Consider the following 26,156-nt stretch of genomic DNA (forward strand, 5'->3'; position numbering starts at 1 on the left):
TGTCAGGAAACTCAAAAGAAAGATTTGTTGGGAAATGATACCGTTTGATAGGGACTTCAATGCCGAGCAAGGATCGGGGACCCTTGGTGAGGCTGCCTGGTATAGAAGAAAGTTTTAGGGAGCACAGCAAACCTGTGTTTAAATACTGGCTCTGCCTCCCTCTGGCTGTGTGACCCTGGGGAAGTTGCTTAACTACTCTGAGCTTGATGTGTGAGGTGTAAAATAGCCACAACCATAGCTCCACCTACCTCACAGGGTCTTTGTGAGGACCCAAGGAGGTGATGCATGTAAGAGCACATCATCCAAAGCCTGGTGCACAGTTAAGTGCTTAATGAGTGGTAACATTATTATTATGATCACTACCATTATTCTTACTCTATACCAGGCATTCTCTTCAGGAGCTCAGAGTTTAAAAGGAGAGGCCAATAATTGCAGTTATGTATGATCATATCATGAGAAGTATAAAGATTGTTAACTATGGTGGCTCAAGGGAGGGAGCCCTCACTTGGGAGGGAGGGGTACAGAAAGCAGAGAAAGTTTTTGACTCTTAAGTTAGGTCTTAAAAAAAGTAAGTAGGAATTTGTCACGAGGCCCAGGGTGAAAGGGACTCCAGGCAACTGGATCTGCCCACACAAAGGCAAGGAGGTGTGAAACAGCCAGGCCCAGAGCAAATAGTTGGGCTCAGCTAGGCAAGGGCTGGGATCTCCTCGGGGGAGGGGTGTTGGGTGAGTGACCAAGAATCTCTCCAGTTTATTCCCACCAGCCCCTGCACCGCGCCCTAGGCGCCCTACCTGGCCAATCACGTGCAGCGCTCTCCTCTTCTTTCCTCTAAGCAGCCAGGTAAGCTCACACCCTGCCCCAGCGGGCCTTGAGCGCACCAGCACGGGGCAGGCGGACCCAGACGGGGCAGATCAGGCCAGCGGGCGACTCTGCTCGGTTCGGGCCCCTACCGCTTTCCTCGTCCCAATCCTGGCGCCACGCCCCACACCCCCAATTAAAAACAAAAACCAAAACACCAAGCACACAGTCACTTGGATTCTTTAGACAACCCTGTTCTCTCACACACCATACCCGTACACTCAGGCGGCGACCCCACTCCAAAATACACACGGTGTTCAGCCCTTCAGCTGAGCACATACACTAGCCACTTGCGGCCCCACCACACACATGAACACATCACACCCAATGACATACACACCCCTCACCTTCACGCACAAGAACCTTTGAACATACATACCTTAAAGGCTCACATAAAGACCTCGCTCATGAACTCACTCACACACTATACACCACAACAAACACCACCCGTAAACTCACATTGGCACGGCACATCTAAGGGTAAATACACACCAAACACACATATACATATGAGCTTCAACAGGCACATACACACATATGCACACTGCACACACATACACACTCACCACAGCACGACCACAAACCCCGGCAGAAACCATACATCGAACACACCTACATCCAGATCGCACCCACATAGTCACATTATAATCAGGCAGGAACGTGCAACCTACAAGCGTGCACACACAAACACTGCACAAACACACGCTCTATGTCCGAGAGCAAACCAAATACACTGCACACCAAGCACTCGGGCTAAAACATGCGCCGCGCACACACACCCCACACCCAGCCACACACTGAACGCACACACAGACGCACCGCACCCGCGCGCGCGCACACACGCGTACATGCATACATACATACACACACAGCCCGCCCCTCCTTCCCTCCGGGCGGAAGAGAAGGGGGCGAGGAGGGGAGGAGGGGAAGGAAGGAGGGGGGATGGGCCAGAGAGGCGGTGCAGGCACAGACGCTCTTTTCCCTTTGACCTGAGTTGTTGCCCCCTTAACGCGCCCGTTCCCCATTCCCAAGCAAAGAGAGTTGAGTTGGGTCCGGGCCGGGTCCAGTCGCAACCCCCGGAAAACTGGAAGGTCGGGGGAAATCCGCCCGCGGGTGGCGAGCGCGAGGGCTCGGCGGGGACCTTGCTTCGGAGTACAATCGACCCCCCGGGAGGCTCCTCCTCCGGCACCCTCCCCCGGACCCCTACTCCACTTGACCTCTGCCCCTCCAGCGGGTGCTTTTTCCTCCCCTCGCTGAGAGAGTGGACAACTGTCAAGAGTGGAGGGCTTTATTGGTTTCAAGAAGTAAGGAGTTTAGATCTGCAGAGAAGCTTTTTGCGAAACCTGCCCTAACCTAGCTTGAAGACTTCTCTCAATGGAGAACTCATTATTTTGCAAAGCAACTGATTTTCTGCATAAAAATCACTGACCCCATGCTGGACACATAGTAGGGCGTCATAAATGTTCCTTCTTCCCGTTTTTGTCACCAAATCTGGTAGAGCTATCTGCAGCCCCGCACCAGCCCGTGACAGTTCTTGGGCGATCGGTGAGTTTTTTGCTTTGTTTTGCTTTTTCTTAGCACACAGCCCTCCTGAGAACAGCAGCCAAGGCAAGGCCAGGAAGCCACCGGCCGGCCGCAGGGGGCGGTAGAGTCGCCAAAGGCGCTTTGCACTCCTGGCCCCGTAGCACCCACCCCCCCTGCCCCCGCGGGAAACTCTGAGGTCCCCTCCTACTGTAGCAGGCTACAGGGGTCACTCCCGAAGGCTCCGCGGCCAGATGACCATCTGGCTTCTGTAGCCTGCTTTCCTCCTTTCTGTTCAGATGGACAGCGAGTGGAGGATTGGTGGAGGAAGAGGATACCTGCCCCCTGCAGCGCATTGTGTAAAGTTCCATGCCAGCAGAAGGCTTCCCTCGTTTCAGTTCGAATCCCAGCTCCGCCACTTCGTAGCTGACTAGCTTGGCAAGTCACTGACTTCGGTCTGCGGGGTTGTTGTGAAGTTGAAAGGAAACGCATGTAAAGTGCTTATTCCAGTGAAGATCTGGAAGACGTCCATTCCTTTTCAGTGCCTCCCCTTCTCCCCAACTCTAATGAAAGATAAAGATTTGAAACTGGGAAGTAGGGAATCAGAGGGAGGGATATATGGCCACTAGATGATGCCCCCAAGCCCGGTTAAAAAGGCAGAGGAGGAACAGGGGTTCAGTTAGCAATCAATTATTTAAGCAATGTTCTGTGTTTAAGGGAAACGTTTGCAGCAGTGGTTTTAGTGATGCCACTTGATAGTCACAAGACCGTCCAGGTCACAACCCCTGTCCTTGGGGCTGCAGTGAAGCCCTTCTCTCCATCACCTCCATTTCTCACAGCTACTTCCTAATTTACTTCTCCCTGCATTCTTTTCTCCCCCTTTCCAAGTTGCCACATTACGGTTTTTTTTTTTTTTTTTTTTTTTTTTTTACATTTGTGGCGAACACTCATTGGGTTCCACTCCTCCTACCTTATGTCTCATCAGTGCCTAGCACAGTGCCAGACACAGCACTGTGGCTGTTTACATGTGGCAAAGAGATGTCCTGGGTAAACTCTTCTGGAACCACTGTAACTTGAGTGTATACCTTCGGAGTTATCATACGGAATCTGGAGCGAGGACTCCAGTAGTGGCACCCCAGGCACTGTGGGGATGAGGTAGTAGCTTTAGGGTAGGGGTTATTCCTTTCCTCCTGAAAGCCCTCCCTCTGTAAGCCTGCCTGGAAGGGTGTTGTTCCACTGCGGCTGAGGCTTCTTCAGTCAATTAAGAAGAAAGCCTCTTTCCTAGAGGACAGAGGCCCTGGCCAATAAGAGGGTGAGTCACTGTCTCAGAGTTGAGCAGAAGAGGTGGTGCTAAAGTGGCAATGAATCAGTCCAAGATGGCAGGGGGAGATTACCTGAGTGATGGTGAGCAGGGGGATGAAGCCGAAGCCTGAGCCCTTGGAGCTGGGGCTGAGTGATAGAGTCTCTATATACAAATGCATACAGTCAGCTCCTAACCCACCTCCTCACTTCCACTCCAGCCAAGTCCCCACGGATAGCCCTGGCAGCCTTCTTAGAGGAGGAAGTAGAGTGGAAAGCACCCTTCTTGGGGAGGGTGTTTGGGTTACCTGGGTTCCAATCCTGACTCTGCTACTTGCTATGTGATCTTGGGAAACTCTTTTCCTTCCTGTGTCCAACACCAGAAGGAAGTTAAGGGGGCAAGGGGCTCTGTGCCAGGCCATGTACTAAGTACTTTACTGATGTTATTTCACACACTCTTCCCCACAGTGCTATAGGGTGAGCATTTACTCCCCTATTTTGCAGTTGAGAAAACTGAGGCTAAGTGATATTTAGTGACCTACCTTCTCACTAATGTGTCATGAAGTACTTATGTATTTATGCCACCAAGGCAGTCACTGTAACCCAAACCAACAACCCGCCGCTTTTCTGCCTAATTTGGCTCCCTGTGTACTCAGGTTCAAATCATGTCTTCCAACTGCCCCCAACACTGACCTGTGCTGCTCTCCTGGCAAGGTAGTTGGCTTTCTGAATGGGTTTCTCTTTTCATCTTCTGTGACACCCACCCACCGGCAACTAAAATCTTTCCCTGGTATATCAATCTAAGATCCCACATTAGAAAGCAAGCATCACCAGAAAGATGCCCCCCAATATCAGTGCCACGTCACAAACGTGGGGGGAATGGCTGCAGGATGCTGCAGCGAGGAAGGGGAGCAGAGCTGCAGGGCCAGAAGGAGGGGCTGCAGAAAAATCCAACAGGGAAGAGAGAGAGAGAGAGAGAGAGAGAGAGAGAGAGAATGCCAAGGACAATTTGGACCAGCTTCAAACTGCTGCTCCCTCCCTTTCTCCCCCTCTCCTGATCTGGTGCTCTAGAATGTATAAAGGGGCAGTACCCAGCCCATTTTCAGCAGGAGGAGAGGGAGAGATCCTCTTCTTCAATGGAAAGGAAAACTGCCCTGAGCATTCAAATTACATTCCTGTGTTGGGTAAGATTTATTGAATTGCTGTAGGGGGAGGGGTGGGGGGAGGAGGAGGAGGAGAGGGCATCTTCCTGGTCGTGATGGTGGCAAGGTGGTACTTCAAGTGAAAAGAGCGCCACCAGTGCTGCAGCTCTAGGGCCAGAAGCTCTCTCCCTTTGCTAGAGAATAAGAGAGACTTGGCCACTGGGCTCCTGGACCTCATTTCCAATGCAGGTCCCTAAGAGCCACATCCCAGAGCCTTTGGGGAATAAGTCCTTGTCTCCCTGGGCTGCCCCAGTATCTGTGTTTGCCTGGAGTCAACAGTTGCCCTCTTTCCTGTCCCCTCCCTTTCCTTCCTTGTCTCCTTTGCCTAGGCTCTGCTTCCCGCTCCTTCTTGCCAGGTTCACCCATAGACTCTGGCATTTTTGACTCTCCTCTTTCTTTTCCCTTCCTGTCCCTCTGCAAGTCAACAACAACACCCTCCCTTTGTCTATTTACTTTGTCCAGAAGAGGAGAAAATCCAATTGGGTGGGGGTGTAATTGCATATTCGAAATTCTCCCCACTTGAGACCTTGTGTTTATAACCCTGCATTACCTTTGTTGCATCAGATGAGAATATTTAGTACTTGTGAATAATATATTTTTGCTTGGCTGAATAGTGATTTGTATATTCCATTGCTGGGCTGCAGATGAGAAGGGAAGCAGTTTTTGGAAGAGGTATTAGAAGGTAAGATGGTTTGGACAAGTGTGGATGCCTTGTGATTTCACCAGGTGCCAAGAAGATAGAAAAAGAAAGGTGAAGACTATCGTGTGTGTGTGTGTGTGTGTGTGTGTGTGTGTGTGTGTGTTGCGGGGGGGTGGGGGGGAGGTTACTGAGACCATTCTCATCCAGGTGGGTAGAGGACTTTGTGAAGTCAGCTTCTGTTTGCCCTTGCACTGGTCTTTGAACAAAATGATCTTTTTGTCTCTGAATCTTCAAGGGCAGAGGTCCTGGACACGATGGGAAACAAGGAGCCAGAAGAGTGAGGCAAGGAGAGGAGGAGGGTGTTCCCTGTGCACTCCCTGTGTGCAAGGGGCCAACAAGAGATGTTCTGTGCCCTCCAGTGCCATACAAAACAGGGCAGAAGGGAAGCAATGAGGGGTAGCAAAAAGTGTGCTGAGCTGGGATCCAGGAGTTCTGGGTCTTCTTCTTGGCTCTGCCACTAATTATCTCTGTCTGCCCTTTGGTAAGTTTCCTAGCCATCTAACCCCCCACCTCTGCCTTTCTTTCACCCCTAATGTGAGATTATGTGGCATGGCCAGGGGAGGGGAAATTTGCAACACTCAGAGGAAAGGATCCTTGGTCTGAATCTTGAAGGAGAGATCAGCGTTGAACAAAGGGAGAGAAGATTCTGGGGTACAGCAAGAAACAGTGGGAGTAGCCCAGGGAATTTAGCAAACAGGTATGCGTAAGGCACTGAGCTGGCTGCCGCGTGGAAAATTGCTATGAATCACCCCTGCCCCACCGGGGAAGGCTTTACAGAGAGTGGGGGAATTTGAGCGGCAGAGCTAAGCGCTCGCAGAGCCTGCAGCTTGTCCCAGGACGGGCCGTGGTCGCGCCGAACGACTGACCAGCGGGTCTCGCAGCCACTTACTCCCTGGCCGGACCAGGACAGTCGCCAAGAGGTAGTGCTGGGGCAGGGCTCCAGGGGCCTGAGTGCAGCCCACTGAGGGGTTAGAATGGGAGGTGAGGGCTCTCCAAGCGGAGGACCCGACGTGAGGGAGGGAGGGAGAGGAAGCCCGTGAGTGCTGCACAAGTTCCAGGTTTCCGCGTTCAGTGCTCAAACCTGCCGCACGCAGGCAAGATTTAATGTTTCGAAATCTCGGGGGAGAGGTAACTGAGAGCGGTTTTTGCGCGCCGCGGGGCTTTGTTTAACTTCGCAGCTTCTGCGCTATCTCGAGCCACACAAGGGTGAGACGCGCGTGGCGCACCCCAGCCAGAAGGCCGTGCTCTGCAGCCCCGGTGGCAGCCGGAGGCCCAGGACCAGCCTCCAGAAGCCGAGGGTGCAACGTCCGCGCCGCCCCCGCTCCACCCCCTCTGCGGTCACCGAGCTAGGGGTCAAGGGCAGAAGGTCCAGCTGGGGCTCCAGGAGCAGGAGATGGGAAGACCTGCTTAGACCCTCCACACTATGGTGCCCTTAGACCTGCGGAGGGGCGAGGGGCGCTCTCTCTTCCCAACTGTGGTCAGAGGCAGTGTGGCCCCTGTCCTGGAGTTGGCGAAGTCCTGTAGAAGTATCAAGGACTCTGAAAAATTGATAGCTGTGTTTCTACGGTGCTCTTAGATAAACAGGATAATAATAAATTACGCCAGTTGTGTTTGGGCTTGGAGATGGTCTCAGATTTTCCCAAGGCCACTCAGCTGCTTAGTAACTAGGCAAGCTTCCTGACTCCTGGTATAGGGTTTTTTTTTTTTTTCTTTTTTCACTGCATCACAGCCAAGACAGTGACCTAATTTTGAAGAGGGGACAGATAGGTAGTTAGACAGACAGACATTGATATTTTTTAAAATATGGTTATTTTAATGTAGTTTTAAAATACCATTCATAGCATGACAACTACCTGGGAAACATCTCCCACAGCCCCAATTCTCTATGACAGCCACTCAGACAGGATTTAGAAGAAGAAAACTGGCAGAAATTGGATGCTTGTTGGGGGAAGATGCAATCAAAGGAGAAGAGAATCTGGTGGGGGTGGGGGAACGAAGATGGGGAAGAGGTAGCTGTCAGCACAGATTGTGAGAAAACTTTATTCTAAAGGTTTCCTTCCTAGGCATCTGTCCAGATAGTTTGGGGGAGTGTCCCCATTAGTTCTTTGATGCCCAGTCTGGAGAAGCCCCAGCTGTGGTCTGCAGGTACAAATGCTTGATGGCAGAGTCTTGTTTCCCTCCTTCTCTCTGTTGTAGCGAATATATTCTGTGTGTGTGTGTGTGTGTGTGTGTGTGTATAAAATGCATATGCGAAAGAGCTTGAGGATGTCTGTGAGAGTGAATGTGGGTGTCTGAAAGGGAGTGTGCCTTAAAGAGGGGGGCTTGGGGTGGCAGGGATGTTGAAAAGAGGGGAAAAACGAATCAGAGTTTACTGACAACCCACAGCTGAGTAAGGGTCTTCTTAGTGCTAGTGGACCTGAGGAAATAGTCAATTCTTAATGTTCCTTAAAGTAAAAAAGGAGAGGAAATGGATTTAAATTAGTGCAGGAAAGAATGACATTAGACCCATGGGCCTTTCTTGATAGTCCTTCAGATTCCTGACATTAAGGTGACCTCCAACTCGGCTGCAAGATCCCAAGGGCAGAAACTGGGGCTTTCCACTTTAGATGGCTCCCCACTTTCCTCCACCATCTGTAGCATGGATGGCTTGCACACTGTGCTTCAGAAGCCAAAGGTAGGGACTAAATCCCTTTTGTGGGCCAGTTATCTTTTATCTACATTTTGCAGCCTAGACTAGCCCCCATTCCCTCCACACACACAGTTGCCTTGCATCTCTGATCATCGAAAGACCTAGTGAAGAAACACCTTTACTCATCCCCTCTGAAAAGTGTGTGCTTCCTGCTGACAGGGGGTGAGTAGCCACCTTTGCTTTCAAAGGATGGTGTGAGGGCATTCTTCAGTGGGGATGCTGTCTGCCTCATTCCAGAGCACTTCTCAGTCTTCCTCTCAAATTTCACTTTCATATATATTTGGGGACAATTCCTCACCTTGGTGCAGCACTGTACCCTTTGGAGAATTATTTCATTCCACCCTGTCTTTTATTTAATCTTTACCACAGTCATAGCTAATAGGTATCATGATTCTTGTTTTGCAAGGTGATGGAACTGAGGCTCAGGAAAGTGAGATAATTTGCTACAGGTCACTTGGTTGGTGAGTGTGTGAACTTACATGTGGCAAGGCTGGGATTTGAACCCAAGTTCCAGTCCATATCTCAGGACCTTTTCAGGATGGCATGCTGTCAGCTTGGGGGTAGGCTAGGATGAGGGATGCGGTGGGAGGAATACATAGGGTTTTTGGTGCCTTTTCCCTCTACCCACTCCTGTTCTCTATCTTTTGTAATAGTCCTTTCCTGAGCCTTCTCTCTCTGTCTCTCTCTGTCACTGTCACTCTCTCTGTCTCTTTCTTTCAACATCATCATCATCATCATCATCATCATCATATTTACCTGTCGTATCTATCTATCAATTGATTAATTGATCTATCTAATCTACCTTTATTACCATTTCCCAAGAAGAGTGTGTATAAATGAGACCTCAGAAATCCAGCCACCTTCTTAGGAAAGAATTCAGTCTCAGTTCAGACTGTCCCAGTCTCAGGCAGCAGCTGAACACCAAGAAATACCATGGTTTAGTGGGAAAGGAAAGCCTGGCCTGAGGATAGGTAGGGACAGCTGGTTCCCAGATCATATTCCTCCATGGTGTTTTCGTGTAACCTCAGGTAAGTCACAACCTCCTCAGAGCCCTAGTTTGTTGTTATCTGTAAAATACGGAAACATAATACCCACCTCCCTCCTTCCCAGGGGTTGTTATGAGAATAAAATGGCATGATTCATTTATCCATGAATCACGAAGAGCTGTTTTTGTTTTAATGACAAGACCTTATGTTCTCTCAAAACCCTTGAAATTTATAATCCTATGATTCACCCAACAAATACTTATTGAACACCTACTGTGTGCTAGGGCCTAGAGATAATGGACATTTTGAAAGCTTTTAAGAAAATGAAAAGCACAAGACAAGTCAGACATTTAAAAAAATTTACCTCCTATTGATGGAACATCTTATTTTTTTAGTTTTTCTGCCACAACATAATAGAAGCAGCAACCAAAAGAGGGGGAAAAACAGCAACACAGCTTGTGATGCCAGCGCTATTACGCACTCTGACACATCCTGCAGATAATAGTGGGAATATCTATATCTTGTTGTATTTGATGTCACATCACCTTGTTTACACTATCCTTTGGGATGTTTACAGCATAAAGATTGCCTCTCACCGTCCTGGGCTTGAGTTGTTTCTTTAGTCAATAAAATTTAAAAAGGGCATCCCACGTTCTATACAGTGACTACCATACTTATTTTACAGAGATTGTTCTTTGTGGTGGTTTTCTGCCTTCAGATATGACCTCCCCTGGCTTATTGACTCACACTTTGATTATATGTCCATTCTTTTGATTTCATTAATTAGCTGTGCATTGTTTTGCAGCTATTAAGAGTAAAGGTGGAGGGAGCAGTGGAAAGAGCCCCAGGACTGAGAAGAACTGGGTTCTTGTCTAGATTCTGCTGTCAAATTGCTGTGTGGCCTTTGGCAAACTTGCATCTCTCTCTCTGAGCCTCAGTTTTCTAAACTGTAGAATGGAAGCTTTGGACTAGGTGATGGCTAAGGTCCTTTCTCTCTGTGATCCATTTTAATATACTAAGCAATTCCTGAAACATTCAATAATGTGTGTCAGAAAAGCCAGAAGTTTCCTCAATATACTTTAACAGTACTACCTCCAGTTTATGAGCTTCAGCTATGGCATGATGAGCTGACTCCGCGTATAGAAGAGCACTGCTCCCAAATTTAATTATCTTGGGGGCACCATCACAGCGTAGGATAAAATGAGCCATTTTGTTCATCATGACTGCAGCCTTTGCCAAAATGGAGGTTATGGGATAACGACTTAAAGGCTAACTCATTAACACTCAGAGATGAATGAGGTAATGTGCCAGCAGACCAAACTGGTGCTCAAACATTTTTATCTGGAGACCTGTATCTCTTTCCCATATTGTGATACATTAACAGGGATGTCTTTATCTATTGTCACTGCCTGTAGACATTTGAATAACATAGCACAATGCCTGTGGGGCACTCAAGCTCATGCACTATCAATTTCTCAAACTCTGAAGCGCCATCAAAAGCTTGGAGCAAAATTCTGATGGTGCCATAAAGTGCCTAGGTTATAGGAATTCAAATGATGGCATCCGTGAAGTCCCCTGTTTTTTTTTTAAGGGGTTTACTGGTGAGTGCTATGCCATCCCTAACTATTTGATGGGGACAGTGGAGTAAATTAGTCCTCCAGATTGTGAGGGCTATGGATTTATGCCTAGCTGAAAGCATTCCTGTCCTCACAATGTCGGAGAGGGTGACCTTTCTGACGTTAATTTGTTTCTCCATCTGTGCCATGCATTTCGGCAGGATGTGAGGAACAGGCCTGATGATACCCAAATGTGTTTCCCCCTTTTGTATTTCTGGAGACTTGCTCTGGGTCTCCCTCTGGTCTTTGTTCAAATTCTCTGTTTCCGCATCTGCTAATATCCTAGCCCCTCTACTGATCTACATACAATTAATTATGCTTTCTTTTGCCAGTGTCAGTGTAAAATTGGATGGTTTGAAAGAAAAAGAAATTGTGAGACATATAGGCATTTTGCTAACCTGAATAATAGCATTTAAAAAATTGATCTATGCAGTTAGTTTTCCTATTTTGTAAGATGACTTTTTTTAAACTTGACCCTGAGGCTGTTGGAGACTGAAGAAGAAAGACCTATTCCCAACAGTCTCCCAAGATCTCTTTACCTGTTTTAATTTAATTCAAATTTAGTAGAGCTTGAACAGAGTAAGACTTTGTATGCATTGATACAAATTCTAATTTTATGTAATTACTTTTGAAACCTGATATTTTCTCGTAAACTCCTTTGCAAAGAACCTTCAAGATCAACGTTTTTATTAAAAACCAATGCTAAATATCACGCATGCATTATTCATTTATTCTCACACAACTGCTGAAATGGGTACTGCATCATTTTCCCATTTTATATAGGAAGCCACTGAAGCTCAGAGAATTCAACTGATTTTCCTAAGGTCACACAGCCAAGATATTGTAAAGCTTGGCTTTGAACTGCATTCTATTTAGTTCTGACTCCAGTGGCCCCTGCAGATATATATCTAAAGACTTCGTTTTTGCAAATGTCTTGAATTCTAGGCTGAAACTGAGAGGCCTTGCTTTCCTCTTCTTTCTTGTATATTTTTTGATGCCATGGTCACTTCAGGCCAGCCCTAAGGCATGCTGAAAGGGGAAGAGGAAGACACTTTGGAGCAGGAGAGGTCTCTTGGCACCTTGTTCCCTGTGAGGAGCCTCCTTTTGTACTCAGCTTGGAAAACCAAGCCTGAGGACAAGTATTCAAATCTCAAGAACCTGTTTCTGTGTCTCTTTTGGTGTTGAAACCTGCTTACTTGCCCCCCCCCCCCATCTGCTTCCTGTCTGGGCACACTGGCCTTCCTAACTCTACTTCTGTCCTGTATTCTTCTGGTGGCTTGAGAGGGTTGAAAGCAAGCAAGACGGTGTCAGTTTTGCTGGCAGAATAGCAGCATATGATTGCTCTTAAGTTTAGCCCTGTATCTTTGAGCAGGAGGCAATGACAAACGGTTTATTCTAAGGCCTTTGATTTCCTTCATAATTGTAAGCATCTAGGCTGACTCATCTCTCAAAGGCTTTTCTCTCTGTCTCTCTCCTTTTTGGCTGGTGTTGTTTTGAGATTTTCTTATTTGTTCTTACCTTATTTGGGGGGGGGGAGAGGGATAGATTTTCATCTTGGTTTCTGGGTAAAAGAACCAGCTATACTCTTCAGATGACCAGATCTGGTAAGCCTTGGCAAGAAGAAATAGCTGCAACTTCAAAGCAGGTACAAATATGCCTGAATTGGGGAAAGGGAGAGGGGGAGTAACCTGAAAAAAAATTAAGCAGAGCTAGGCTGTGTCAGGATGAGACCCTTGGCTAATAGAGTCTGGACCAGCTATTGTGAATGGGGGATTGCTAGGGACTTAGTCTGGGACTGAGGTGGGTGCTGTGCATATGTCTTTGGTTAAAATGATCATCTTGTGGACAAAGTTTGGTGGTTGGGCTTAGGCGTTCAGTTTGGGTCCAGGGAATGGTGCTTTGGAGTTGAAGGAGATTTAAAAAATCCATGCTAAGGATTTTTCCTCCTAGCTCAGTTCAAAAACCATAGAAAGACTCCTCGCCTTTTCTCATACTGCACTTCAGTTATCTGGTAAGAACTTATTTTTGATAAGCGTGACTTTGGCTATTAAGGAAAGTGGGCAAAAGAGAATTTTGGAAACAAAACAAGGGTGGTATTTTGGTGAGTTTGTGGGTTTGTTTGTGTGCTTGTTCTGGACAGAGCTCATTTGTATAAATTGTTGAATGATAAACACCTACCTGCTTTTCCTCTGTCAAAGCCACATTACCTGATCTTTGGGATTTCAGCCGCCTACTCAACTATGATATATAGAATATTACCGTAAAACTCCATGGCAAAGGGGAGCTCCAAGAAATGGCATGTGACCCCTTCCCTTATTGTCAAAAGGTTTAGTTCCCTATGTCCCAAATTATTTTCTCTATCAAGAGCCAGAATCCACACACTCACCCAAACTATAACCTTTGGAGCTGTCCTAAATTCTGTCCTTCTTATTACAATTCCCCTAAGCTCTGTCAATTCTACCCATAGAATCCTACCCCAGCCCCAGCCCCAGTGACACTGGCTTGTATCAGCATCTCTTTGCCTCTTGGCTGATCTACCTACTTCAGACTCTCTACTCAGACCAGGCTTTTCACTGCTCCCTGTGATTTTTCCAACTGCAGCTCTGACTCTGTCCCTCTCCACTTAAAACCCTGCAGTAGTTCCCTACTGCCTTCAGGAGAAAGTCCAGTTCCATAATATGGCTTACAGGGCCATTCCTCAGTTCATGCCTGCTTATGCAGATTTATCTCCTAACATCCCCTTTTCTACAGCTTTAAGAATATGACAACCTCTCTCACATCTCTTTGCCTTTGCACAAGATGTTCTCTTTCTGGACGCCCCCCCCCCCCCATCTCCAGGCAGACTTAGATACTGTTTCCTCCTTTCTGCTCTCACAGTACTTTGTTGATATCTTGGCCATTGACTTCTCACAAGGTTTTGTAAATTGTTACCAACCTGTGTATCTCCTTCACTGCACTGTTAAATCTTTTATGAAAGGAGTAGTTTCATTTGCCCATAGTTGAATCTTTAGTGCCTGGCACAAAGTGAGTAATTAATACAGAATTTTTAAAATAAATGAATGAATGAAAGAACAAATGAGGCCAGGATGTGTGGGGAAGAATGCTGTGTGGGGTCCAGAGAGATCCCCACTGGGGGATCCTATGCAGCCTGGGAGCAGCAGTATGGGATACTGGGCGCCATGGAGAAGGGACATGGAAAACAGGTTTGCCAGAACACTAAGACAAACTGCACTCTGATCACCAGTTCTGTGTTGGGAGGAGACTCAGTAGAAATGGCCAGGAAACAATGTTTGTTTCTTTTGATACAAACTGATGGTGTTTTCATGAAAAACATAATATAATCAAGTCTCACAATTTTTAGTAAATAGAGAAAAAGCAAAGGCAAACAAAATCCTACCACTTAATAAAGATGCTGTTCATATTGGGGTGAATTTCTTTCAGTCTTTTATTTTTATGCAGATTTTCCTTCACATGGTTGTAATCATAATTAACACAATTCTATATTTTGTATTCGCTGTTTAAAAGCTCTTTGTAAATATCACTTTAATGATTTCATAATTTTCCAGACTGTGGTCGTTCCATAATTTATATAACTAGTCTCATTACTGGGCTAGCTTTTTTCCCCTAAATTTTTTCCTGTTATGGCTCATGTACATATGTTTTTGCCTGTCCGAAGGTAGATTTCATTAAGACAGATTCCTAGAAGGGGAATTACTAGGTCAAAGGGCCTGGGGATGATTTTTGGCTCCATACTTATGTGCCCCGTTTGCCTTCTGGAAAAGTTGTACACATTTTCAGTGCTCCTAACCTAAATGAATGTGCCCATTTCATCCAGCCTGGACAGCACAGAGTATCACCATTAAATGAACTCTATCAATGTTCTAATTAATTGAGGGAAAATATTACCTTATACTTGTCTCAATGTATATTTTACAATTGTGAATAAGGTTGGTTGGTTTTCTTTTTAATCTCTTTTTTCCTTCTTTTTTCTTCCTTTTTTTCTTTACTTTCTTTTTCTTTCTTTCTTTCTTTCTTTCTTTTCTCCTCCTCCTCCTCCTCCTCCTCCTCCTCCTCCTTTTTCTTCTTCTGCCTAATTAGGTTTTCTCTTTTCTGGACTATCGGTTCAGGGATGATTTTTTTTTAAGTTGGTTTTTTTTTTTTTTTTTCTTCAAATAAGCAACCAGAGGCAGCTATGCTTGAGGGTGAAGCCGCCTCCCAGTTTTCCCTCCCCCTTTACCACCCTCCCCCCCATAGCTCCTTCCACCAGGTCCAGTGACAATTGGATGATGCAGCCTTGATATCATCCGATTCCAGAATGGGTGGCTGCATTCCTTTTCTGAAGGCAGCAAGGACACTGTGCCCCAGAATCATGCCCCCTTTGCTGTTGTTGTCCGCCTTCCTTTTTTTAGTGAACGTCCTGGGAGGAGCCCCAGGACACAATCCGGACCGCAGGACGAAAATGATATCAATACACAGTCTGTCGGAGCTGGAGCGTCTGAAGCTGCAAGAGACTGCTTACCACGAACTCGTGGCCAGACATTTCCTCTCTGAATTCAAACCTGACCGAGGTGAGCCGGCCCCGGAGCGTGGTGTCCCCGCCTTCGAGCGAGCGGACCCCCGGGCAGGACGGGCCGAGTCTGGGGTCCAGGAGGGTGGGAGGGGCTCCCGCCTGGTCTCGGCCCCGCTCGGTTCCCCTGGAGCCCGGACCACTGAGGAAGCAGGAGTTGAAGGGTTTTGGTTGAATTGTGGAAGAGGTCAAGATTACTTGAGTTGGGTCGAAGCCTGGGGGCTTGAGGGGGCGGTCAGACAGGCGGAAGGCAGGGACAGACAGGTGGACAGAGGGCAGGTGAAAAGACTGACGCACCAGGTGCGGTGCGAGGAGTCAGAGCGAGGAGGAGGCGCAGAGGGACCCTTTGAGAAGGGACCAGGACGCACAGAGACGGCGTGCTCGAGAGACGGCGAGTCCGGGGAGATAGCGAGACAGCGAGAGAGACACGCGCCAATCCGGGCACAGAGAGGGAGGGCGGTGCGGGCGCGGGAGCGTCGGCGGGAGGTGCGCTGCGATCGCTGCCCCCCCCCCCCCTCAGCCGGCTGCGGGTGAGCGAGCGGGACGCAACCCTGGATGGGGCCCGAGCGTGCAGGGGGCTGGGCGGCCCCGGGGAGGTGGGAAGGGGCGCACGGGCCGAGGGGCGCCCCCGCGGCAGAGAAAAGTGCGAGGGGCGGGGGGCGCGCCGGGCGCGCGCGGCGGCCGTAACCTGGGGACGCCACGCTAGGGACGAGGAGACCCCGCTGCGGGGGTCTGAGAGCGGGGACGGCGCGTGTCCCCGCTGCCGGGGCTGCGGTGTGGGGAGCCGACGGCAGCCCGGGCGCGAGCGCGCCCACAGGAACTTGGCGACCCCTACTTGCCGCCGGGACGCAGGCGGAGCCCCTCCCCTAGCCTGTTGCACGGTCGCAGCGCCCCAGAGTCCGCAATGTGTGTCTGAAGCCCTGTGCGGAGCTGCTGCTGGTGCGTGACACGGGGCGCGCTGCGCACGAGGCGCCTCCGATCGTCTGATTCGGTTAAATTCTTGGAGTCTCAGGGGTGGTAGATAGGCTTGGTCCCGTTGTCAAACGGGGAAACTGAGGCTGGGAGAAAGCAAAACACTTTCAGCGGTCAGGTCGGAGCTGTTTGCTCCGCCCCCTCCCCCGCAGATCAATACATTGCGATGTTTTCATCATTTATCAAATCCTATTTGTGTGAGTGTGCGTGTCTTTTCTTTTTCTCTTCCCATAGCTCTACCTATTGACCGTCCAAACACCTTGGAGAAGTGGTTTCTGATTCTGAGAGGACAGCAGAGGGGTGAGGGGCTCTCGTACTTAGGAAATAAATGGGGCTTTACCCCCCCCCCCCCGCCATTGTGTGCCTGGCTACTGGAGACTCGGCGGTGCCCATTGCTTCTGGGGGTACTCAACCCCCCCCCCCAACCCCACAGGGGATGTTTCAGGAAATGGCGCACTAGCTGCAGACGCGGGGCGGTCCCAGCAGATTTCCCTAAGCCTTCCCCGTGGATCCACCCCAGACAGTCGCCCAGAAGGAACTGCCCTCATTGCTTCAAGGCTGTCACCCCCCTGGCAGGACCTAAGGCAGGGATCCCGAGCTCCGTCGGGGTAGTGGAGCTGCTTCCGCCAAACCACTGCAGGGTCTTTTTGGCTCCCTCCCCAGGGAGGGGCGCTGCGGGTCTGGAGGGGTGGGGTTGGCTGCGGGCGGTTGCTTAGAGGAGCGCTACAGCCCCTGCACTTCTCCTGATTTAAGCGCTGCGGAGCGTTGACGTGTCTCATTCTTTCTCTCCCTGGCTCCCCAGTCGTATCACTCAAGACGTTTGGCATTCGCCTGGAAGAGGTCCTGGTGAATGAGCTTACCCGCCGCAAGCATCTTGAACTAACAGCTGCGATGCAGATTGAAGAATCCACTGGTCAGACTTCGGGACGTCGTCGGGGAAACGTGGTGCAAAGGATGTTTGGCCGCATCAGGCGCTTTTTCAGTCGCAGACGGGATGAGCCCACCTTGCCCCGGGAGTTTACCCGCCGTGGGCGTCGAGTGAGTTGAACCCTCCAAGCAGTGGCCGTCCCTGAGGTGTCCATCGATGCAGGGCGGGAGGGTCAAGGCCTGTGACCTCAGAGGGAGGGAGTGCTGAAGAGAACATGTGTGTGTGTGTGTGTGGGGGGGGGGGTGTAATTGGCTTCCCACGGAGAGAAGGTCTCCTGTTATGAATGTGACACAACCCCAGGAAGGTCCAAAGTGACCCTCCTGCCCCCCCCCCCCCCTTTAAGATAGTTTTGGTTTCTTCACAGGGTGCAGTGTCCGTGGACAGCCTGGCTGAACTGGAGGATGGGGCCCTGCTGCTGCAGACCCTGCAACTTTCCAAGATTTCCTTTCCGATTGGCCAGCGACTTCTGGGATCCAAAAGGAAAATGAGCCTCAATCCGATTGCTAAACAAATCCCCCAGGTTGTTGAGGCTTGCTGCAGCTTCATTGAGAAACATGGTAAGGGGGCTGAGAATGATGGTGTAATCAAGGTAGGAGGCAATTAAAGGGCAAGAATGGTGTTCTAGAAATGGGTAGAGAAAAGAGGACACAGGGTGAAGGGTGGGAACATTCCCCTGCCACCAGCTGGGGCTGGGATTCAGTTGGGGAGAGGGGAAATGCCATGGGGAAGGGGACCAGAGATACTTAGCCTCTCCTGGTCTTTTCTTTCAGGCTTAAGCACAGTGGGAATTTTCACCCTGGAATACTCGGCAGAGAGAGTGCGTCAGGTAAACTGGCTCTGTTTACACCTATGTTCCTTGAGTGAGGAAAAACAGGTGGCGGTGTCTTCCCCATAGATCTGAGTGGAGTTTCATGCCTGGTGGGGGGGATCAACGTCTTCTTTCTAGCCCCTCAGTCATGCCATATTGCCAGCCACCTCCACTGAAGCTTGAGACTTATGGAAGGAAATGCCAGGAGGGAGCACGTGATGGGCAGGGCAGAGGGTCCATGTCTTCTCTCCCTTTTTTCTAGCTCCGTGAAGAATTTGATCAAGGTCTGGATGTAGTGCTGGATGACAATCAGAATGTGCATGATGTGGCTGCACTCCTCAAGGAGTTTTTCCGGGACATGAAGGACTCTCTGCTGCCAGACGATCTGTACATGTCCTTCCTCCTGACAGCAAGTGAGTCTTGTGTTGTCCCTTGTCAGGCAAGGAGGGGAAATAGTATGGGGAGGGGGGCGGTAGGGACAGGGGTCTGGCTGCAGGACCCCAGGGAACTAAAACAGAGTAAACATCAGAAGATGAAAACACCTATCCAGATTGCTTTCCCTAGATCTCTTAATAGTCCATTGTAAGTCTATTGTTGGGAGATTTCTCTAGAGCTTCTTGAAGCTGTGTGTGTCCTCCCAGGGCAAAGAGGAACCTAGGTTCTGTAGAAGGGATCTGCTTTTGATGGGAGCACTTCTTGCTTTCAGGGCTCCTGAGCTCAAATGCTTTGGGAATGAGCAAAGACAAGATGCCTGAGTACTTCCTCCATAGCTCTTCCTCAGTTTTCAAGCATAATCACATGTCTTTTGGTATCAGGCTGCTGTCAAGGCTAGCCCCCTGAGCCATCCACTGCTTTCCTTCTTCTAGCTCTAAAGCCACAGGATCAGCTTTCTGCCCTGCAGTTGCTGGTTTATCTGATGCCACCCTGCCACAGTGATACCTTGGAGCGTCTGCTGAAGGCCCTGCATAAGATCACTGAGAACTGCGAGGACTCCATTGGCATTGACGGACAGTTGGTAAAAACCTGTGGAGAATGGTAATGAGAGCTGTAGTAGGGGACATGTGTGGGAGTGTATGAGAGAGACACAGAGACAGACGGTAGGAGAAGGAAACAAGAACAAAAGGAGACATTCATATTTGTGTCATTTCCATTACTGCCTCAGAGTCGATCACTTTCTGCTTTCCTTTTTGTAGGTTTCAGGCAACCGTATGACTTCCACCAACTTGGCTCTGGTGTTTGGATCTGCTCTCCTGAAGAAGGGGAGATTTGCCAAGAGGGAGTCCAGGAAAACAAGACTGGGGATTGACCACTATGTTGCTTCTGTCAATGTGGTCCGTGCCATGATTGATAACTGGGATATCCTCTTCCAGGTAAAGGGAGCTTTTGGACAAACTTCCTTCATAGCTTTCTCCTATTCACAAGGCAAGTGAGGGTCATACATGCATCCCTGACAGTAGCCAAAGCAGGCAGCCACTAAATCTTCCAGAAATTCCTCCTGCATTCAGTGGTCATGGTATCTTCTGTCCTGGGTACCTGATAGAGAGGAGTATAAATTTTTAAATGTTGTGTAATAAAGGCTAACATTGCTCATTTTACCCTCAGGTGCCTCCCCATATTCAGAAGCAGGTTGCTAAGCGTGTGTGGAAATCCAGTCCTGAAGCCCTGGATTTTATCAGACGCAGGAATTTGAGGAAGATACAGTGAGTGTTTTCTTGGTTTGTTTAAGCTTAGCCTGAAGCAGAATCTCCTATGGGGGCTTTCAATCCAAGACCACCGTCATGTTAGGCAAACCAAGTATGAAAACTGACTTGCTTTTCCAAATTCATTTCCACCCAGGAGTGCACGAATAAAGATGGAAGAGGATGCTTTACTTTCTGATCCAGTGGAAACTTCTGCTGAAGCCCGGGCTGCTGTCCTTGCTCAGAGCAAGCCCTTTGATGAAGGTCAGTTCCCTGCTGGACGTCAGGCCCTTGCTGAAGGTCAGTCCCTTAGTGAAAGTCAGGCCCTTCCTGAAGGCCAGGTCCTTGCTGAAGATGAGCCCCTTGAGGAAGATGAGTCCTCTGAGGAAGATGTGTCAGGCCATGAAGAGCTAGTATTTGAGTATCTCCATCAAGGAGTAGTCTTTGGGGAAATTCAAGGTCTTGAGATCCCAAATGATCTTGAGATTCAAGGCCCACATCTTGAAGGCATACCAGAGCTTGATGAAGAAGAAGATGATGAGGACGACGACAACGATGATGATGACGATGATGATACCCTGAATTTTGATGATCTTCCTCCCCTTGAAGATATTCTAGACTCTGATGATGAAATTCCCGAACTCATTGAAATCCCAGACTTTGAAGAAATACCATATTTTGATATGGTCCCAGACCCTGAAGGAGCCCCAGATGTGCAAGAAATCTCAAATCCTGGAGAAAACCCAAACCACAACCTTGAAGAAGGGCCAGATTTTGAAGACAACCAAAATCTTGACCTTGCAGGAATTCCCTATCTCGATGTAATCCTGAACAATGAAGAAGCCTCAGATACCGATGAAATCTCAGACCATGCAGATGCTTCAGAACATGATGAAAACCCAGATTCTGAAGAAGATCCCAATCTTGAAGAGGTTCCGGCTCTTGATGAAATCCCAAATGATGTATCCTCGAATGCTGAAGCAATTCCAGGCCACGAAGAAGCCCCAGAGGTCAATGGGATTTCAAGTTCTGATGAAGACCTTGATTTTGAAGAAGTCCCAGCTCTTCATATGTTGCCAAGCCCTGAGGAAGCCCCTGGGGGTCATGAAATCCTAAATCATGAAGAATCCCCAGAGGTTAATGGACTCTCAGACTCTGAAGAAGATCCCAATCTTGAAGAGGTACCAGCTCTTGATGGAGTCCCAAATGATGAAGAAACCTCAGATACTGAAGAAATTCCAGATCAGGAAGAAACTCCAGAATTCAATGGAATTGCAGGCTCCGAGGAAGGCTCCAACCCTGAAGAGGTCCCAGCTCTCCATGTGGTAACGAGCCCTGAAGATGTCTCTGATTTTGATGACATTCAAGACCAGGAAGAATCTTCAGTTACTGAAGAAATCCCAAGACACGAAGAAGCCTCTGATGTCAGTGGAATCCGAGACTCTAAAGAAAACCCCCGTCTTGAAAAAGACTCAGTATTTAATGTGGTTCCAGAGCCTGGGGATGCTGAAATTCACAATGAAATTCCCAGTTCTCAGAAAGACCGAGCCAACACTTTTGAAGAGGATGAAGTTACCAACTTGGTTCCAGAGCCTGAAGATGTCTCCATTCTCAACACAATTCCAGACCCTCAGCCAGACCTTACTGTCAGTCTTGATGAAATCATGAATGTGGAGGCTGTCCCAATGCCTAATGATCTTGACTCTAGAGAAGTTTGGAGTCCAAAGGCAATAAAGTTCCACAAAGAAGATGCAGATGTTACATTTCTTGTAGATACCACCCTCCTTAAAAACAAGTCTCAGCCTGGCCAAGTCATGGACCACAAATCCTCCCCAGAGTCATTGATGACTGACACCTGCTTTCTCCCCTTCACGAAGTGCTGTAAGCTTCCGGCTCCAGCTTTGTTACTCATTTGCTTAGTAAAATTAGTCAGGCTGGTTGTAGGGTGGTGGTGGTTGTTAGGGGGCCGCCCTCTTCCCCGCCTGCCCGGTGGTATTGTCCATTTGCTGTAAGCACGGGGTATCTGTCTCACTCTTCCTGTTTTCTAACCCAGCCCTACCCCCACCACCTTCTACAGGGGGCCTAGATTTAGAGATATGTGTTCCACTGTTAGGCTGCAGTTTTCTTAACATGTCAAACAGGGATAATCTTTCCTACTCTAACTTCTTGCTTCGTATTGTATTTGAAGTGCAAAATTAGGTCTTAGTCCCCTGCGTGCTGTGCAAAGTATGAAGTCTGGAAACATTAAGGAGTTAACACTGTTACTATTTTCCAGGTTCCTCTGAGGAGCCAGCTGTGCCTCCCGGCACTGCCCGTTCCCATGACGATGAGGAAGGAGCGGGTAACCCCCCCATTCCGGAGCAAGACCGCCCATTGCTCCGTGTGCCCCGGGAGAAGGAGGCCAAAACTGGCATCGGCTACTTCTTTCCTTAGATGTTTTTCCTTCTATAAGGTGCCGGACAGGGGAAAAGGGTGGGGGTAGACCTGGGATGTCACAGGAAACATTGAAGAAACGTTGAGGGTAAAGATCTGAGGGTAAGAAGGATTTCCACCTGATGCTCGGGTCAGGCTGAGAATTCCAAACACACTGCCAGCCCCTTCACTGGGGATGTTTGGTCTCTTCAGCTAGTACAAGCAGAGATGTTTCTGTGTCATGCCCAGGCTCCCTGGTGCTACCTTGCCTTTCTCTTTTACCCCTGATCCTGGCTTTCCCACACTACAGCCTGTCCTTTAATTGATGTGACATTTGTGGTAAACACCTTGTCCCAGAGAAGCTCACAAATCTCGAGGTGCTTTCCCTCCCCCCAAAAAAGGGAATTGCATGTTTTTCCTGACTTTCCTTCCCTCCTCCCAAGAGCTCAATTGCAAAGGCCCTCAAGAGGCATGCTAGGACGTCATGTCAGGACTGACAGCTGACAAACAATTAACGCTAAACCATGTCACACCAACTCATAGCCGTGTCCCCGCAGCAACTCCACCACCTCAGGATTTTTTGCCCGCCCCAAATTATTTAGACCAATGGCTCATCAAATAGCCACCCCCAAAATTCTGTGCAGTTTTGCTCAGGTCACGCTAACAGGGAAACCTCAAATGTAAGCCTAACTAGCCTTCTGGGGTCAAAATTTAGAGGAAAAATTTGATTTTATTACCTAGATCTGTTTTGCAGACAGCTGGAGTTCACACCCTGTTGTCAGCAAAACAGCTAGTTAGGTAGAGACACATAGTTCCAAGTAGTTCAAGTCACCTGATTCCAAACGTTCTTACCTATCGTCTCTGTAGCTCCTCTCTGCAGGACGGTACAAATTTGCGGGACATGCTCTGGTAACACGCAGATATGGGTTATGTATGACATCCAAAATTATAGCTGATATTGAGGGGTAACAACTGCTAAGGTCCGTAGAATGAAGAATGTATTGTATTGAGGGATAGAAATTGATCACACAATGGGTAACAACCGCAGAGCTCGAAGATTTGTGATTGTTAAAACTTCTCTGGCATTTAATCATTAATAAACATCTGTGTTGTGACAGCAGCATATTCATGGCTTACTGTGTGTGTGTGTGTGTGTGTGTGTGTGTGTTTAATTTGAAAATTGGATTGGTGAGTTGGGAAGCTCTGACTAGAGCTGAAGGGGAAAGAGAAATAGGGAAGAGGGATAAAGGAGAGGGGGTGACATGGAATAATGGGATGTGGGGGAATGGACTAAAGCAGGGGGTGTGTAGAATAAAGGGGAGGGGTGATGGGGGATAAAGGAGAGAGGTGACACAGAATAAAGGAGAGGGGGTAAGGAATAAAGAAAAGAGATGATTGGGAATAAAGTGTTGGAGGTCAGAAGGACAAAAGGGGAAGGGTTATGCGGAATAAGGAGGAGATGATGGGGTATGAAGGGGAAGAGTGATGTGGGATAAGGGGGGGGATGATGTGAGATAAAGGGATGGAGGTAATGGGGACAAAATGGGGGTGATGGGGAATAAAAAGCAGAGGTGATGGAGAATAAAGAGGCGGAAGTGATGGAGCATAAAGGGGAAGGGTGGGCGACATGGAATAAAGGGGAGGGGGACATGGGATAAAGGGGAGGAGGGTGTGGAGTAAAATGGAAGAAAGGGGAAGTGCTCTAGTTGAATAAAGAGAATGAAAGGGTTAAAGTCGGATAAATGGTTGAGAAGGGATGAAAGAGAAACTGGAAAGAATGAAGCTTAAGAGGAGGGCCTCTAAAGGGAAAAGGAGGGGGATAAAGGGAGACATCACTAGATGTTCTCAACTGAGAAATCCCCTTTGGATTGGTGAAAAATGAAAACCTGAAAACATCTGGAAATACATGATTTTCAGGGCAAGAGAAGAACGCGTTGCTGTTTGATTGACAGGACCTCCAACCTTTCTTGAAAACTTAAGACTCCATGACATGCTTGGAAATTTCCTGTGTCAGGCACAGGGCCCCGGGAGAGTGAAATGTTGTGTATTATTTATTTTTGTACACTTTGCTTTAGGATATTTCCTCACATAGAGTTTTACAGAGAGCAGAAATGTAATAACATTGGGTCCCTCCCATAATAATTTTCATAATTATTATAATAATCATTGACATATATTGAGTTATTCCAAAGTGTCTGACACTGGGTTTGAAGCTTTACATGCATCATTTTATTTAATATTCACAACTCTATGAAGTACATGCTACTGTAATCCTCGTTGTTTCCTGGCAAACAGTGAGATACAGAGAGGTCAAATAATCTGCCCAAATTAAACACCTGGTTAGTGGAAAACAGCCAGTCTCCAAAGCTCCGGTGTTTCACCACTAGATTATCCTGGGCCATCCATTTTAGAATTCTTCCTCTGACAAGAAGATGCTTTGTGATGTCTTGGGGGAGTTATTCGAATGGGATTTGCACTTTTAACAAGCAAGGTTCACCCTCCTTCCTTATAGGTCCTTTCTCTCTAGATAGAACAAGCTACTAGACAACAACTGTGCTAGCTCATGCGGACCCTAGCATATGCATCTAGGGCCCATATGTATTAAAGCCAGTGGGAAATGTAAAGCTCATTTATTCCAACTCTGTTCTTATATAAATGGTCACACAAAAGGTTTATATTGGCAAACAGCTGACTTGAGGTCAGAGATCTGGATTAATATTCAGACAAACCTTCTGACTGCCATTCCAGAACTTTACAGGGCTAACATAGTAAAATGTGTCCCCAGAAGAGTTTGCCTGTACTTTCCCCACTCAGCTTAAAAACCAACCAATAAACCAGATAATAAGCAGGAAAGTTGATTGTTTCAAAACGTTCCTTTTACTTCCAGGCCTTCCCTGAAACCAGGTTTTTTCCCTGATCTTATTGTTTCCCTTGCATTCCTCCCCAGTGCTGACTGCTAACCAGAGGGTTTGAACTGAGAGTGACAAATGGACGTGGGCATAATCCCCACTCTTCCCCATACTCTAAGGGAGATCTCAAGAGACTTCCTTGACACTCCAAGTCCTGGTCTCATCCCCGGTGGCCTTGACAATATCCACACAGAAGACCCATCCCGCACAGCCTGGTCTCACCCTCACCACCCTGTCCTTTAACTTCTTAGTGCTTCAACCAATCACTTGGCATCACTGGGTATGACTGGACTTCTGAGGGGTCAAGTTCAATATCCCATTGTGTCTTGAATCTCCTAACAGTGGCTGGGTCCCACGCATCTGCTATTTGGCTGCATTGAGGTGCCTAGTGCCTCAAGCCTTTCCTTTCTTCTTTACTTCTTCCCTCATCCAGTCAGATGTCAGGGCATATCAATTTGGAACCGACCACCTCTTCAACCCTTTGCCCTCCAAATACCACACCTGCACTAGTTAGTCTTAGGTTTGAGGTCCTCTGAACATCTGATCTCTCCAGTCTCACAATAACCACTGTGAGAGACAGGAGTAGCACTCCACATATTGGTGCTTCTAAGAGTTAGAATTTCCAGGCTCAGCTGGTCCCTCAGGCCAGTCAGTAATGCTTCAGATGCCCCAGGTTGTCTTCTTCTCTAAATCTCCACTCATTCATATTCCATTTCTACATCATTCCCCTCAAATAGCAGCCTTATTCACTTGAACTCATCTCAAATACATCCTCTCTTCTGCTTTATACTGGTTTACTTTCCTCTTCTTTTCTAGTTTCTTTAGGTAGGAACTTAGATTATTGATTTTCTTTTTTCTAGCATAAGCTTTCAGTACTTTGCGGTGTACCACAAGTTTGATATGTTGTATTTTCACTCTGTTTAGCATATTTTTTTTATTTTCCCTTGAGACTTTCTCATTGACCCACAGATTATTTAGATGGTTAGTTTCATTTCCAAGTGTTTTGAAAG

General features: G+C 48.0%; 1 protein-coding gene across 4 annotated transcripts in view; it reads left to right on the forward strand.

The window, feature by feature from the left end:
- Positions 1-23,357, forward strand: part of ARHGAP36 (Rho GTPase activating protein 36) — a 51,792-nt gene extending 28,435 nt beyond the window's left edge. For 3 of the 4 annotated variants that reach the window (XM_045471630.1, XM_045471629.1, XM_045471628.1), the window contains exons 2-12: positions 15,281-15,439; positions 16,645-16,710; positions 17,213-17,448; positions 17,703-17,895; positions 18,109-18,164; positions 18,409-18,559; positions 19,013-19,161; positions 19,340-19,516; positions 19,749-19,846; positions 19,983-20,089; positions 22,101-23,357. In XM_045471630.1, coding sequence (XP_045327586.1) covers positions 15,331-15,439; positions 16,645-16,710; positions 17,213-17,448; positions 17,703-17,895; positions 18,109-18,164; positions 18,409-18,559; positions 19,013-19,161; positions 19,340-19,516; positions 19,749-19,846; positions 19,983-20,089; positions 22,101-22,258 — 1,500 coding nt within the window. In that variant the 5' untranslated portion in view covers positions 15,281-15,330 and the 3' untranslated portion in view covers positions 22,259-23,357. Of the gene's footprint in view, positions 1-14,980; positions 15,440-16,644; positions 16,711-17,212; positions 17,449-17,702; positions 17,896-18,108; positions 18,165-18,408; positions 18,560-19,012; positions 19,162-19,339; positions 19,517-19,748; positions 19,847-19,982; positions 20,090-22,100 lie in introns of those variants that run through there. The other variant, XM_045471627.1, reaches the window with a different exon arrangement.
- Positions 23,358-26,156: the final 2,799 nt, after the last annotated feature.

This window comes from Leopardus geoffroyi, chromosome X (assembly GCF_018350155.1).
Source record: "Leopardus geoffroyi isolate Oge1 chromosome X, O.geoffroyi_Oge1_pat1.0, whole genome shotgun sequence".
Lineage (NCBI taxonomy): Eukaryota > Metazoa > Chordata > Mammalia > Carnivora > Felidae > Leopardus > Leopardus geoffroyi.